This window comes from Euwallacea fornicatus, chromosome 21 (assembly GCF_040115645.1).
Source record: "Euwallacea fornicatus isolate EFF26 chromosome 21, ASM4011564v1, whole genome shotgun sequence".
Classification (NCBI taxonomy): domain Eukaryota; kingdom Metazoa; phylum Arthropoda; class Insecta; order Coleoptera; family Curculionidae; genus Euwallacea; species Euwallacea fornicatus.
Window position 1 is genome coordinate 1,050,921 of NC_089561.1, and position 13,658 is coordinate 1,064,578.

At 38.6% G+C, this 13,658-nt stretch overlaps 2 protein-coding genes across 6 annotated transcripts in view; both read right to left on the reverse strand.

The window, feature by feature from the left end:
* The window catches only part of LOC136345697 (homeotic protein Sex combs reduced-like), a 29,970-nt gene extending 28,073 nt beyond the window's left edge, over positions 1 to 1,897 (reverse strand). For both annotated transcript variants that reach the window (XM_066294233.1, XM_066294234.1), the window contains exon 1: positions 923 to 1,897. In XM_066294233.1, coding sequence (XP_066150330.1) covers positions 923 to 1,637 — 715 coding nt within the window. In that variant the 5' untranslated portion in view covers positions 1,638 to 1,897. The remainder of the gene's footprint in view (positions 1 to 922) is intronic.
* A 5,848-nt stretch (positions 1,898 to 7,745) lies between these two features.
* LOC136345696 (homeobox protein Hox-B5-like) lies at positions 7,746 to 11,546 on the reverse strand. 4 transcript variants are annotated; one of them, XM_066294231.1, is made up of 7 exons: positions 10,854 to 11,546; positions 10,534 to 10,790; positions 10,238 to 10,478; positions 9,080 to 9,251; positions 8,886 to 9,022; positions 8,737 to 8,769; positions 7,746 to 8,215 (listed from the first exon to the last, which is right to left on the reverse strand). In XM_066294231.1, exons 1-6 carry the CDS (start codon positions 10,999 to 11,001, stop codon positions 8,750 to 8,752), a joined length of 975 nt encoding a protein of 324 aa, XP_066150328.1. In that variant the 5' UTR covers positions 11,002 to 11,546; the 3' UTR covers positions 7,746 to 8,215; positions 8,737 to 8,749. The 4 variants fall into 4 exon arrangements, 3 of the variants coding, with proteins under 3 accessions (XP_066150328.1, XP_066150327.1, XP_066150329.1); XM_066294232.1 differs by having other exon boundaries at positions 8,134 to 8,215; positions 8,702 to 8,769; XR_010733186.1 differs by lacking the exon at positions 7,746 to 8,215 and adding an exon at positions 8,252 to 8,622 and having other exon boundaries at positions 8,681 to 8,769.
* Positions 11,547 to 13,658: the final 2,112 nt, after the last annotated feature.

Below are 13,658 nucleotides of genomic sequence, written 5' to 3' on the forward strand. Positions count from 1 at the left end.
TCCGTTGAACATGAAACTCAAACTAAAAACAGATCAGTGACGTATCTTGTTCAAGATCATGGGATCTCGAAAACGGTAAGCGATACATAGACAAAGATACTAAAATTGTTGAATAACGATAGTTGCAGTAAAGAAAAAACAAAACAAGTCTAAGGAACCTGATGATGGACGAAACAAACGGATAAAATATGTTTTGAATTATTTTCGATAAATATGTTTGGAAGTACCTTATATCATTAATTATTATACATACACGGTGGCGTGAGAGAAGATTTTATATTCTTTCAGCTTGTTAAAGCATTTTAAAACGGCGCCGTATGTTAAGGAAACTTCCTGTATACCTGAAAATTTTTAGTAAAATTGACTACATTAAATTCGTGTCTGTAAACCTCCAATTACCAATGCGTTTCTGGTGGCAGCACGAGCAGATTTTCAATTAATTACAAAACGGAATGTCTTTGAACCATCTGCCTCCAGTGGGTTTTATTATTTGGTGTGCATGTAGATGGAAATTCCTTCTTAAAGCCTAAACTACCCAATTCATAACGACACGTTAAAACCCCATTAGCATCTCAATTCAAAAGAACTTACATCAATAGCACGTATGTTAAAAGTACCATTCACAACGTAAAATTCTTAGCTTAACATGATTAACGCACGGCTGAGAAAATCGTGTCAAACCTCCTTGTAGCTACAGCCATTTCTGGTGATTAATGGCTTTAAAATAACGTCAACAACCATTATTGAGTAAATTTCTCCTCAGACAGCGATAAAATTATATATATGAATTTCTACAAACCCTGTGGTGAACTTACGTCTATCTGCAAGAGAGAGGACAGCAGTCAAAACCCATGACTTAGGATGAGAATAATAGTCTTAAGAACAAAGCAATCACTTTATATTAGTGAACATTTCTACTTACTTTGGCCGAGATGCACCCTCTTCATCCACGGATAAATTTGAGGAGGATTGCTGGTCTGACTTCCACTCTTCGAGTTATTATTGTTAGTGTTAACTTTCTGGTCATTACTGGACGTCGAGCTGGTGCTGGACGCTGGCGATGACAAATTTTGGGACACAGTTGAAGACGTCACCCCGGGTTTAATTCCTGGAGAAGTGCTTACGGATAAAGGAGACGTCAGTCCTGAAGACTTATTCGAAGTAATCGTGGCGTTGCTATTGCTGCTCGATTGAGCATTCGGTATAGGAGGAGTAGCTCTACTAGGAGGAGCGTTCGTGCTGAGATCCTGAGGACTCGCCACTCCAGTCGATGAGGTGGAATCGGCATATTTGCAACTGGCCGAAGGATTGAGCATTCCAGGGCTTTGCCCTCCAGGACTGACATGGTGCATATGCGAGCTCCCACCACCTCCAGGTAACCTCTGGGGCTGCAGCTGAGTGTAATCGCCCATGGGTTGCAGGCCATGGCCTGGAGCTGGGGTAGCGTAAGGATGAGGAGTGTAGCCCTGAGGCCCCACTTGAGGAGGAGAGTAACAGGCGGGAGGGTAATTCGAAGCTGCTGCGTTGGGGTTGTAATAATCTCCTCCGGGGCTAGCGGCTTGGTGCGACTGGTCTCCGGCCCGGCCCTGCTGAGCGTAGCACTGAGCCAAGGAATTCACAAACTGATACGAACTCATCTCGATGGAGTCTCATAAACGAATTAAAATTTCACACAGTGTCCACCTGCATGACAATAAACAATAATCGTCCGGAAAAGGTGCACAAAAGGGGCGCGTGGCCTAATGGCTATAAAACTGTCACGAGGTGTTTTACGACCAGACCCGGTTACCAATGAGTAGAGCCAGCGACATCGCGGACGCGACTAACTTGTCACAAACGACCGTATCACGTGGAATCTTATGTGATAGTAAAACAACTCGCGGCGAACAGGCGCCACAACTGGGCAAGACCACGCGTTTTGCCTTAATCCCACACTGTTTTCAGACCTCAGACAAGGAGGGAGCTACGGCCTACGCGTGGGCGAGAGCGAGACAGTGCCACCCAGTGGGGGATAGCTTAGTGGCTTCGTTATCTGTAAACTCCGCGTTTTGACAGGCGCAAGTCAGGGGCGGGGCGCCGCTCACGGGGCGGTGCCACAAATTCAAATTGATAATTTGTGAATTGTTTAAGATTTGATGCTCAGCTGAGCGGTCTACTGGATTCCGGTAGCTGGGCTAATGAATCAACCGAAGATGATCGTCTTGCAGTCGATGATTTCAGCGGTATTTGCTTTAGGGCTTCTCGAATAGTTTTTCTTATGAAACATGTGTGGTGTGTGAGTGAATATGTGAGTATATGAATGATAGTTACATACCCTTCTTGCGGCTTGAGCTATTAGGCGGCATTTTCAGTGTCTCCTGAAATGCTTTGGGAAGTCGTAAATGTGAACTTCAATTTAATATCTTAATAGTAATGCATTAAAGTAGAACTTTCATAAGGCAGACCGTTATTGAAGTTGCGAAACGAGAAGCGAAGCGGTTGTTGCACGAGTCCCAGTTGTTAAAATCAAACAGAAAATAAAGTGATAAACAGCACAAGTTAAACAAGATAAAATGAAGGAAATGAATAGTTTTCACACTTATCTCCGACAACCCTCGTGAGCAACCTCAAAGTTATTTCGAAGGCAATTACAAATATCTTGATGCTCGTTTCCTTCACATCCTCGCCAACACCAAAACTGAATTAAAAAATTTTTAAGTAGAAAACTACTTTATCTTCAATTCTGATGAACCCGCATAAAGCCAATGAATTTTCTACTTATGAAAAAATTTTAATTGGACTTGAAAATGGAACATTCTGCAAAATAATAATTGCCGATTTAAATTGAGTAATCAAAAGTAAATTTAAATCACCTTGACTTGGCATCAATTCTTGGCTTTATATCACACTTGAGTTGATGATAAGTCTTTCAAACTGCTTGATAGCTGACTGAAATGTAAAGTGCCTTACTTGCTAACATTTACCAATTTATTTGAACGTTTTTTGGAATAATAAAAAATGGAAAAATCTTTATGAGTCTTGGAGGAAAATGTAATTGATTCAGTTGTCATGAAATCCAACGAAATATTTTTTATGGAACGATAATGGATATAAAAGATGCGAATGTTAATGAAATTTAAATGGTTTAAGGGAGGAATTTTATAAGTTTACGTTTGTTCTTTGAGGGCACGTGTAAAGCACACAGTGGAAAGAAACACCGTTTCTATACCACCACTGGGACTCGCTGACGTGTCTGAAAGCTCAAACGAATGCCAGAAAAGTTCAAAATTTCTGAGCCAATTTGGAGACTTCAAATCTGTTAAATGAACTATCGCAATTGACAGGCAATATTTCAAGAAAAAAATTAATTTTATTGTCCAAAATTGTTTAACTCAGCCACTGCGTTCCTGTACCAAAAATATCTCGCAATCTTTCGATTCTGTTGAACCTTGATGGTCCTTGAATGACTAAAAAATAAATACTAAACCTGAGTGGATATTTTCATATGATTCCAAGGTTCAAAAACATCAACCTCAGAGTTTCACAACTGAATCATCCTTGTTCCGAAATAACTCTTTTCATGCCTTAACCTTCACGAAACTATACATACATTCCAACCTTGCTAAAAACCTAATGTTTGTCCTTCTTGCAAATTGCCAAAGACATTTAAACAGGGTTGTCCCGAACCCATTATCTGCTCTGATTTGCAACTTCTTAACCCGAAAAGATTTATTATTCCAACAGGTTGGCACCCTTCCCGAATTAGTATGAATAGTTTGAGAATAAAGGTATAAATGCAGCACCCTTTGACTACCGCACAAAGGTATTCAAATGAACTGAACAACAGATAGTCTTAAATTTCTGCTCCTAAGGTAAAGTAAAATGCGGTAGGTAAAAGGGCTTTTGGATTTTTTAGAGTTCAAAGTCGTCAAGAGCACGAGGGCGGCTCTTTTTGAAGAAATGTCTTTAATCATTCAGAGAACATTATACGCAATTAGGTATGTGTGATTATAAAAAGAATATGAAAAGTAAAATTTCCAATATCAAGAAAACGAGGGTAATGTGTATTGGAAAATAATTTATATTTCCTAGACGATGAATTATTCAATACGAGTTTACCTAATTCGTTTCAAATGTCTTTGAGTTACTTATTTCTTATGATTAAATAGAGTTATTGATTGACATTGTATCAAAAAAGCACCCATTGCACCACAGTAGCTTGGAATATCATTTAAACATTTATGGACTTCAATCCAACGCTCTAGAGATCGGCTTCGGCAAAGATAGAGACATGGACTCGTAGCACTGAAAACCGTGTGTGACTTCTAATGATGAATAGTCATATTTGTTTTTCCTCCGAGTTCCCGTTCTTCACTCGAACTCAAGTTTCGCCAACACAACACCAAAGAGGCATTAATCACTCGATTTCTCAAATCTGCATCACTCTCACGCAATCTGCGAATCCTCGAAAACTAATCAAAATATTTAGGAGAAACGCTAGAAAGTCAAATATTCTCAATCACCAAGTCGGTTTTTAAGAACTGTTCGCTGTTCAATCATGTTTTGGTTAGCAGGGACGTTTGAGGAATTTATTGCCCGAATCAAATAAACATTTTTCAATTACAGGACTTGTTAAGAAAACAATACTTAATAAATAGCCACTTATGATTGAATTATGGTGGGCTGCACGTAAACATCAAAGCGAAGCCCGCCTTGTACACTGCCGAAGCCTCTTCTTAGGTGTTTATTGATACCTTCCGGAAGCACTTTTTTACATTTAACCACATTGTCTGGAAAATTGTAATAGGAATCTTAGTCGAGGTAGAATTCTTCAGCATCAGGATCGATCATGGTATCCTCCGCAACTACATCGACAATCATATCATCATTTACCCAGAGCCTTTCTTTTCCATGAATTTTCTTGGTGAAAGTGATACAGGACCCATTATGATAAATACGAGGTTAATGGTTGATTTTGGGGGAGCTCCGCGACAGGGATGTGAAGCACAGCACCCTGACTACTCCGATACAGTTTTGGAAATCGACATTGGACCATCATCTTAATGATTCATGATGTCTACTATTGATCATTTATCATTTTTTTCGGTCAACGAGTTAGACGATCGGGAGGTGAAGTAAATCTGTAGAGTAATCAAAATTCTGGCCGATTGAATTTCGATGAATCGGATGTAAAATTCTAAAATATTAGTTCAGATTTCAGGAATAGCATAGTTTCATCGTGCGAATTTCCATTTTCTCGCAGCAAAAATTGTCTTGCTTAGTGGAAGTAATTTATTCAAGAAATTCTAGTAAAAGATGGATTCTGTTCAGCCGAATTTCACAGGCACGATATCAAGGATTCTGGTTTGTCTACCTGTTTCAAGTTTAAGACTTTATCATATGACGAATTAGGGCCTCTGCGCCAGTCTTCTCATTGATAAACTGAGCAATTTTGCCGTACATTTACATTTTAAGAATATTGACATTGATAGATAAATCATTAGCGTAGCTAGTAAATTTTGCCTGCTAGAAATTTCAAAAACTTGTACTTGTTATCTTAATTTTAATTTTCTCCTGTCATGAATCGAGATCTCTTTCCTCCTGCATTCTGACGCACAATTAGTAGAAAATTATCCCTTGAGATAATCATATTGTATCTGCTAGGAACGTCGAATATCAGTCTTTCTTACCAACCGAAGTCTGTTTTCCGAAAAAGCATTTGAAGGCTTAACGTTTTTCACGAGTCACCACTTTTCAATTTTGACTCTGACTCTGCGAACTCGTTAGTTGGGCCTCCAGAGCGCTAGCATTAAGCATAGAGCATATTCATTTTCTGCGTGCATTTCAGTGGTTTTCCGCTGCATTTGAACAGATGTGGACTTAATGATACTCTCGGACGCAAGTTTTGTGAAAATTGAGTAATTATGGTGGGTGATTAGTGACCCGTCACATCCTAACCGCATTGGCCAGCCCTTAATCCATTAGTGGATGTTATATGGTTCTTCTGAATATGATTCTGTTTTAACACTCCCAGTTTCGAATCGCAGAAAAATATCGGATTTATTGTTTTAAAAGCCACAATGGTTTCGGAAAATTTTCATTAATATAAAACTGATGGCCTTCGCAGGGCTGCCGTCTGTCAGGGGTGTGTATTGGAACATAATACGTTCAGTGACGTGTTCCACTAACCCTGACGTCAAGGGGAGCACGACGGACACGTGATTGATTATGCCGGCCTGTCTGTCAAATGCAAAGATGGAATTCCGGGCGCCCTTTCGAACGAGCTCCAGGAAAACAGTTTCGGTTTTTCGCGATCCGGCATTTTTGCCCCAACTTTTCTAAAGAAATCGATTAATTTCCTAGAAGAAAATGAACGCTTATTGGCTGGCACGTTCTTTGGAAATAGTTGGGAGTTTGTTTACAACCAAAAAGTCGGAACTCAATAACGCAAATTCTTCATTAAGACGCCGCACCTGACCGGATAGCGACTCAAATCTTGTACTTTGCACCCTCTTATCTCTCGCAGCACAGCGCAAGACATTCATTTGAAATCTTAACGTACCCCATGCAGCTGCCTTCTTGCCCTAAAACCAGAAATAACAACGAACCATTCCATTACACAAGGCATCATGGTCTCAGGTAACTCTACCTTCATCCTATACACCATAATATTGCATCAACTGTGTTTCTGCGTGTAAAAATGTCTGTGCTGTATCGGTGAAAAGCTGTGAGTGTCCATGAACAAGGAAAAGGTCACGCAGATCTGCCTACAGTGCATGATCAGTTTCGAGTAAGGAAAATTTTAAATTTATCTTCTCTTATTTTGTGTAACTTGAAGAGGAATTAGAGGAGAATTTTCACGGACTTTTGGTGAAATTAAACAGTAAGAAAGTCGGGAAAGTTTCTTCCTTAGTGTGGCAACAGGTATGCTGAGCCTGAAGTTATTGCAAAAGAATCACTATGGGAAAGTCGGAAAACTCTCCTTTAATCTTGTTTAACTTTTTTTCTAACGTTTTGTTAAGTGAAAACTTTAGGAATGCAAAGCACATTCCCTTCTTACTTTGTATCAAATCGGTAATGGAGAAGTTCGAAGTAAGTGAAGTGAGTAGCTTGAAGTAATAGATCTTCGGATAACCTCGGATTTACAGAACGTGGAAAAACTTTGCCTTAGAGTAGAATACGACGATTTTAAGGGTAAAGTTTTAGAGGAAGGAAAAGTGAGGCAACTTACGAATAATTTTTAGCTGACTTTCACAGAAATAAATTAAAAATTAATTAAAACGATTGTTTGAATAGGTGAAATGTTTAAGAAAGGTACGGGGGATTATCCTACGCGCCGCATGCTATTTTCAGCGGCAAACGCGTGCAGCAAAACCGCTTTACCACACGGCCGTAATAATTTTTTAAACAGAAAATAGAAAGTTACCGTAAATAGCAAATTGTTCAGAATGCTAATCTTATTGTGCAGATCCATATTCCAGTAGAGCACCTACAGTTATTTCTGCTAAGTCCATAAGAGTTGAAAGGATATTTGCGACATTTTTGCCGAATAATAACCATCCTGAACCATTAACCTTCCTTGTATAGGTCTTAAAATTAGCGTCTTCCTCCTTTGTAGAAATTTGTCGAGTCAGAACTATTCATCATAATATTGTCACAATATTGTGTTGCAGTTCTCTAAACTGGTTTGTTACGGTACACAAAGAGGATGGGTAAAATCAAACAGTCATTTGGAATTCTGAACCTTTTTTTTTTCTGGAAATTATCATTCCTGTATAATAGTTATTTGTCTATAATAGCTATTCGTGTATAATATTTATTTATGTAAAATATTTATTCGTAAATATGAAATATGAAAATATGCCATTTGGGATAAAATTGATCTTAAACTACGACTAAATAATAATTTCAAAATATAACATACATACATATTTAAAGATAAGTGCTCATGCACGCAATCATTCTAATACTAATGACTATGAAAACCCAATATTATTCCTCCTGGCGAAAAACCTTCAGTCAAAGAAGTCAGTCGAGCTAATTCTATTATACGGGAATATATTATCCACTTGGTTGGCTTTTGATTATTGCTCAAAAACGGTGTCCTTTTGGGGCTACACCCTCCGGCTTTAGGGAGTAATATGCGGCTCCGCTATGTTCTTGATTTGCGTTAAAGGTTGGGCCAAATCGACGGTTTCGTAAGGGGGCGCAGCTTGATAATTCCGTCCTGCTTTTTCTATTAAAAAAATGTCCCGTTTCAAAAATGGGAATATTTCTCGTGCAAACCAACGTCTACATGCACATTTTCATCACCTCTACAATTATTCCCTACTAGCTTCTATAAATATTCACTCATTCTCTTGGTTTACATGCATGTGTTTCTCTCGAATGCCGAGGCAACACGCTTACACTTAAAGAGTGTCTTATCAACAGGGACATAGTTGGACGCTGATAAAAACAGCGATAACACCAGCTTGAAAATACAATCTGGTGGCTGCATTTCAGGATTTATAATGGGAATTTAATTAAGACTCCGGAAACTGGCAGTTTTCCGCGAGTTTCAACGTAAAGTGTATTTTCTCGTGCTGTTAGCGGAAAAGTGTATTTTCTCGTGCGATTAGTGGAAAAGTGCATTTTCTCATACTATTGGTGGAAAAGTACATTCTCCAGTGCTATTAGTGGAAAAGTGCATTTTCATTACAGTTAATGAACTACAAAATACCAATTTTCAGGATCACACACTGCAAAGAGTTTTACCGATTAGTTCTGGTTAGTTCTGCCTTCGACTGTCTGAAAATGTCAGATAGGAATATGATCCGAAACCTCAATAAAAAGCGAAAATGAAAAATTTGATAGTTCAGCATGTTCTTTGAAGCTTAAATAAAATGCGACTTTTTAACATTTACCTGAAGGATAATTATTTTGATTGAGGTTCGAGGCTTTACTGCTATTCCCTAGAAAATTTGCATTCTGATTCATGCTGATGTCCCCGGTTGGACCGGACCAATCCCCATATCTGCTATCTTTCTTTGCTTTCATTCGCCTGCCCAAATAAGAATTCTGGAGTAAATTAACTGAGAAAACTGCCTTCGATTCTTGCCTGTTTTGGAACCATATTTTAATCTGCCTCTCCGTCAAACACAGAATATGAGCGATTTCTATCCTTCTCCGTCTATTCAGGTACTTGTTTGAATGAAACTCTTTCTCTAACTCCAATGTCTGAAATCTCGTGTAAGTTTGTCTGGTCCTTTTGTTACCCGGGCTGGCACATTCTGTAAAAACAGGAGTCGTGGAGTAAATAAGGGCCGGAAGTGCGTTCTCGCATTACAGGTTCCTTTTTACAAACTTGAGTTTATTTTTGAGATAAAACAAAAATAATAAAGAGGATCGTTTGCCCATGTAAACCAGCTGAACCAGAGTGAAACCCACCTCAAACCGAGAAAAGGAATGAACTCACACGTTGACAGTTTGACGTTTTAAGCTGCCTGCCTTGATATGGGATGGATGTAGGCCATTTTGGGGGAGGCGGGTGTTTTTGTCTGAATTTGGTATTGTTATATTGTGTTTCAGGGCCATAGCGACACACGTCGGGCATATGGAAACGATAATGTTATCGTGATGGGGGATGGTTAGGCGAAATCTATAGTAAAACTTTTAACGTCGCTATTTCCGGAGTTTACACCGAAAGTGGCCCGAAATTTTTTTTCCTAGGCTCGGCACAGCGCCATCTATTAGAAAAAATAATTTCCAGAGACATGAGATTCAGGTGATGTTTGTTCGCAAAATTTCTTTTGTACCAGAACTTTTCGTGAGACTTTTGAGTACTTTGATGTTGGGCACATGCTCTGAATGATTTCTGAATATTCACAAATAAACTAAGTTGACGAATAAGACTGGAAATTCTGAGACCTACTAGCAATTTTTGAAGGGATTCAAGACGTGTTTTCCTCTGAATTTTCTTTTTCACATACCTGCAGAAATGTATGCCATTTACCAGCAATTTTTGAAGGTTTTTGAGACATTTTTCCTGGGATTTCGCAATTATTCGAAGAGTTATTTTACCCTTATGACTAAAATTCGATGAGTTTCAGATACTTTTTATGCAAGTGCCGAATTCTTGTGGAGCCTACAACCAATTTTCAACAGTTCTGCTTTGAGTTTCTAATTTTCGGTTTGGTCATTTTCTGGATTTCTGAACACTTACTTACCTAGGAAAGGTTTGTGCAGCTCAATGGCATCTTTTGCAAAAATTACCTACCAGTATTAGTTTTCATCCACGGATAGATGTTCTGCTGAGGATCACCATCTCCCTCGAGCTTGCCATCGGAACCAATTTTAGTTTCATTGTCTAGTGCTGATTTCTCATCCGACTCTTCTGCAACCCTATCAACATTACACATGTGCAAATCGGAGTAATCATACCTAATTTTCTCGTTGCTCGGCTTAGTTAATAATGCCCTTAGAGCCGATGAATCGCCTTGAATTTCAGGCTTCGTCCTCTATAAAACAAAACATAATTATTAACCATATGTGCCTAAACCTATACATATATACGTCAAGGTTATCATTTCCACATGGAGCAACAGCTTCATTAAGATCCCTTCTTTCGTTAGTCACTTGATTAAAGTTCAATTCATAGGAAGTCAGGCACTGATTAATGGTGGGACTCAGTGAATTGTCCGCCGTACAGTCCAAATCTGAATACTGCTGATTTTGGTAGGCACATGTATTAGAAAAGCCTGATTCCTCTTTGATTGGAATGTGGAATTGATTATTGAGCTGCCCTGGCGGGATATACGGTGGATAGAAACCTGCAGTTTCGTGGTTGTTATAGAACAGATTAGAACGCGTCACATTGTGTAACAAAGGGATACCTCCATCGCGGTGAGCTGTTGGATTGTAGTACTCTTGTCTTGGACACTGAGGGTAGGTCGTGAAGCTTTGATTATACTGATGTGTAATATCCGAGGTGGCACAATTAATCCGATTCCAATAATCACAGTACTGCGTAGATGCACTCATGTTTAATATCACTAATCACTGAAGAGCTAGCGTCACTACAGCACTCCCGAAGAGAAAAATCACAACGTGTGCCCTTGATATGGACAAACCGAGAGTAAATGTCAACAGTGTTAACAATAACACGCCGAGGCACATTGAGGAGGGGTGTCCTCTACCCCCTAAGGTTTGCTCTTTTATGCTACACAGCTGCCCTCTGCAAATTTTACCCACCCCCGACCATTCCTGGGTCCCTTTTCATCTTTCATCTTATTTATTGGGGCTATTGAATTGTGAAAGTATATAGGGTATTTTTCGGTTTACGATAGTCAATGCTTCGCTGTTCGGCAGTGGCGTATAAATTTTATTTTGAATAAAAATGAACGTATTTGAAGTCTCATGGAGAGTACATATAGGTAGGCACAAATAGCATATTTGTAAAAAAATTATTTACAATCATCGAAGCAAAACATTAAAATGTTTTGGTATGATATGTTTCATCCATGAACCCAAAAACATTATCACTTTTGGTCCTCGTTTGGCTTGTGAATGTAAATTAATAGTTTTGCATTCGGCGACTGAATAGCTGGTTAATTGTTAAAACCCTGAAAACATTTTTTGGCGATTAGAAAGCGAAAAACCATCGTGCCCAAAGATAAAATTATCGCAAGAATCAGCGGAGCTGATCCTTTTTCACTGCGAACGAAGTAACAAAACAAATTATTGATAATCATAACACTTAATTGTCGCTAAAGTCAATCAAACCAAGAACGAATGAGACGAACAGGATGGTTTCAAAGCTAAAAAAACTGCTTGTATCTTGAAGCAGCAGCCTTCGTAAAATTAATTTTGCTAAAAAATGCTTATCGGAGATCGTTAATTTTTGAAAAAATATCCTTTTTGGGAGGAAACAAAAATTTACAGTTTGGAAATGAACGGAAATCATCATATGCGACACTGCCCAATCGAAGTTGGAAACCGTCACGGAATCTTGTGCAGAGAACTTTATGGGAGTAAGGTATCAATTTGCACAAGATTACAATCCATTAACCTGGAGTTGTAAAGAAATTACTTAGGGACAGTACGATCAACTTTTTGGATTGGCCAGCTCAGAGCCCAGATCTCAACCCTATAGACCACCTCTAGCAAATTAAATTTGGAATACCACGAAAACAATCAAACATGAGAGAATGATGAGATAATTAAAGTTTACTAGGAATATTGTTTATAAGATCTTAGCTGTATACACTCGTAAATGAACTGGAGAAGCATTTTGGTTTGGTTCTCGAGGAGTTTATTTTTGAAAAATGGTATTCTCCGCCCATGTGCCCAATCCTTGACGCCCGTATGGTGCATTCACAGAAAACTGGGCATTTTTCGGTGTTGTCGAACGTCACCGAGAACGCTTTGAGAAATTAAGACATTAAACAGTTATAAATTGTAGGAAGAGGCTGGCCAATTAGATGTCTATGTTTGTATAACTAACAGTAATTTGATATAATTAATGTCATTTATTTCTAAGTTGGAAAAATCTAGCAGTTCGAGTGTTGAGGTTTCGAATGGATTAGGTACAAGATTTCCTTTGTAGGATCTGAAAGGTAAATTTACATGACATAAAAGCAGACTTAATTGTAAATTATTTCAATAAAATCTACTGCAAGCCATAAATTATCTACCGGTATTTGTACAATAAACCTTTCGGCCCATACTCAAATGCCGATTTACACCCCTGATCAATTTTAAACCTCCGTTAAGTCTAATAATATTCATAAATACCAAATTACCCGTCACACTTATCAGCCATTAAAAATTCACCACCGACTTTACCTACCCCTCATGGTACATTCTAAACCGCTGCCAACAGTATTGTTCCTAGTGTTTAGAGAAATCAGGGGTTGATATTGTTGCTTTTGATAACGACAGTGCCGGATCCGAAGCGATCTTGCCCAAGGTAAAATACGTTGTATACGCCAGGGAATGAGAAAGTGATAAACAATGCGATGCATCGCAGCTTCGTTATGGGCATGTACATACGCGGATTTGCCTCGACAAAAGAGACTCGGAAAATCCAGTTCTTTGGGAATCACCGAGAAATACTCAATTAAAAAAATTAATGTCTCGCAGGGTAAAGAAATATGCCACGGAAAGGGGTTGATTTTCACTCCACTGCACTTGCGAGATTCAATTATTTCAGAGCTACAGTTTGGCTGTTTCGTAGCTTTGGTCCAGCTCTCGGGATATGTTGGAGGATTTGCGTTTTTTGAACAAATAAAAAAATTCAGGACCTTCAGAAAAATAAAAATCATGCAAAACGTACTTTCGTTTCGCTTACAAAAATGTAATATTAACATCAATTAGGGATCTTACACGTTATCTTCCAACCAGCTTTATTCATTTTTATTCTTTTACTTGGATTTTTCACAAAGTTTCTATTCTTTAGTGAAAATTCAGCAAATATGGCAACATTGCTATTTTTTAAAACCATTTTTGTGAGCGTTTCACATATGAAAATTGTGTGGCTTCTTTATCGAAATTTGCAGAGTGCCACCCTGGATGATTGGCTGCTTCCCCTCTAAATCCAAACCTTTCAATAAACCTTCCACAGAGGGATTTACAATGAGAGGGAATCAGCATTGTCGCATGTGTTGCACATAATAAGATACGGTGACCGATAGGACTCG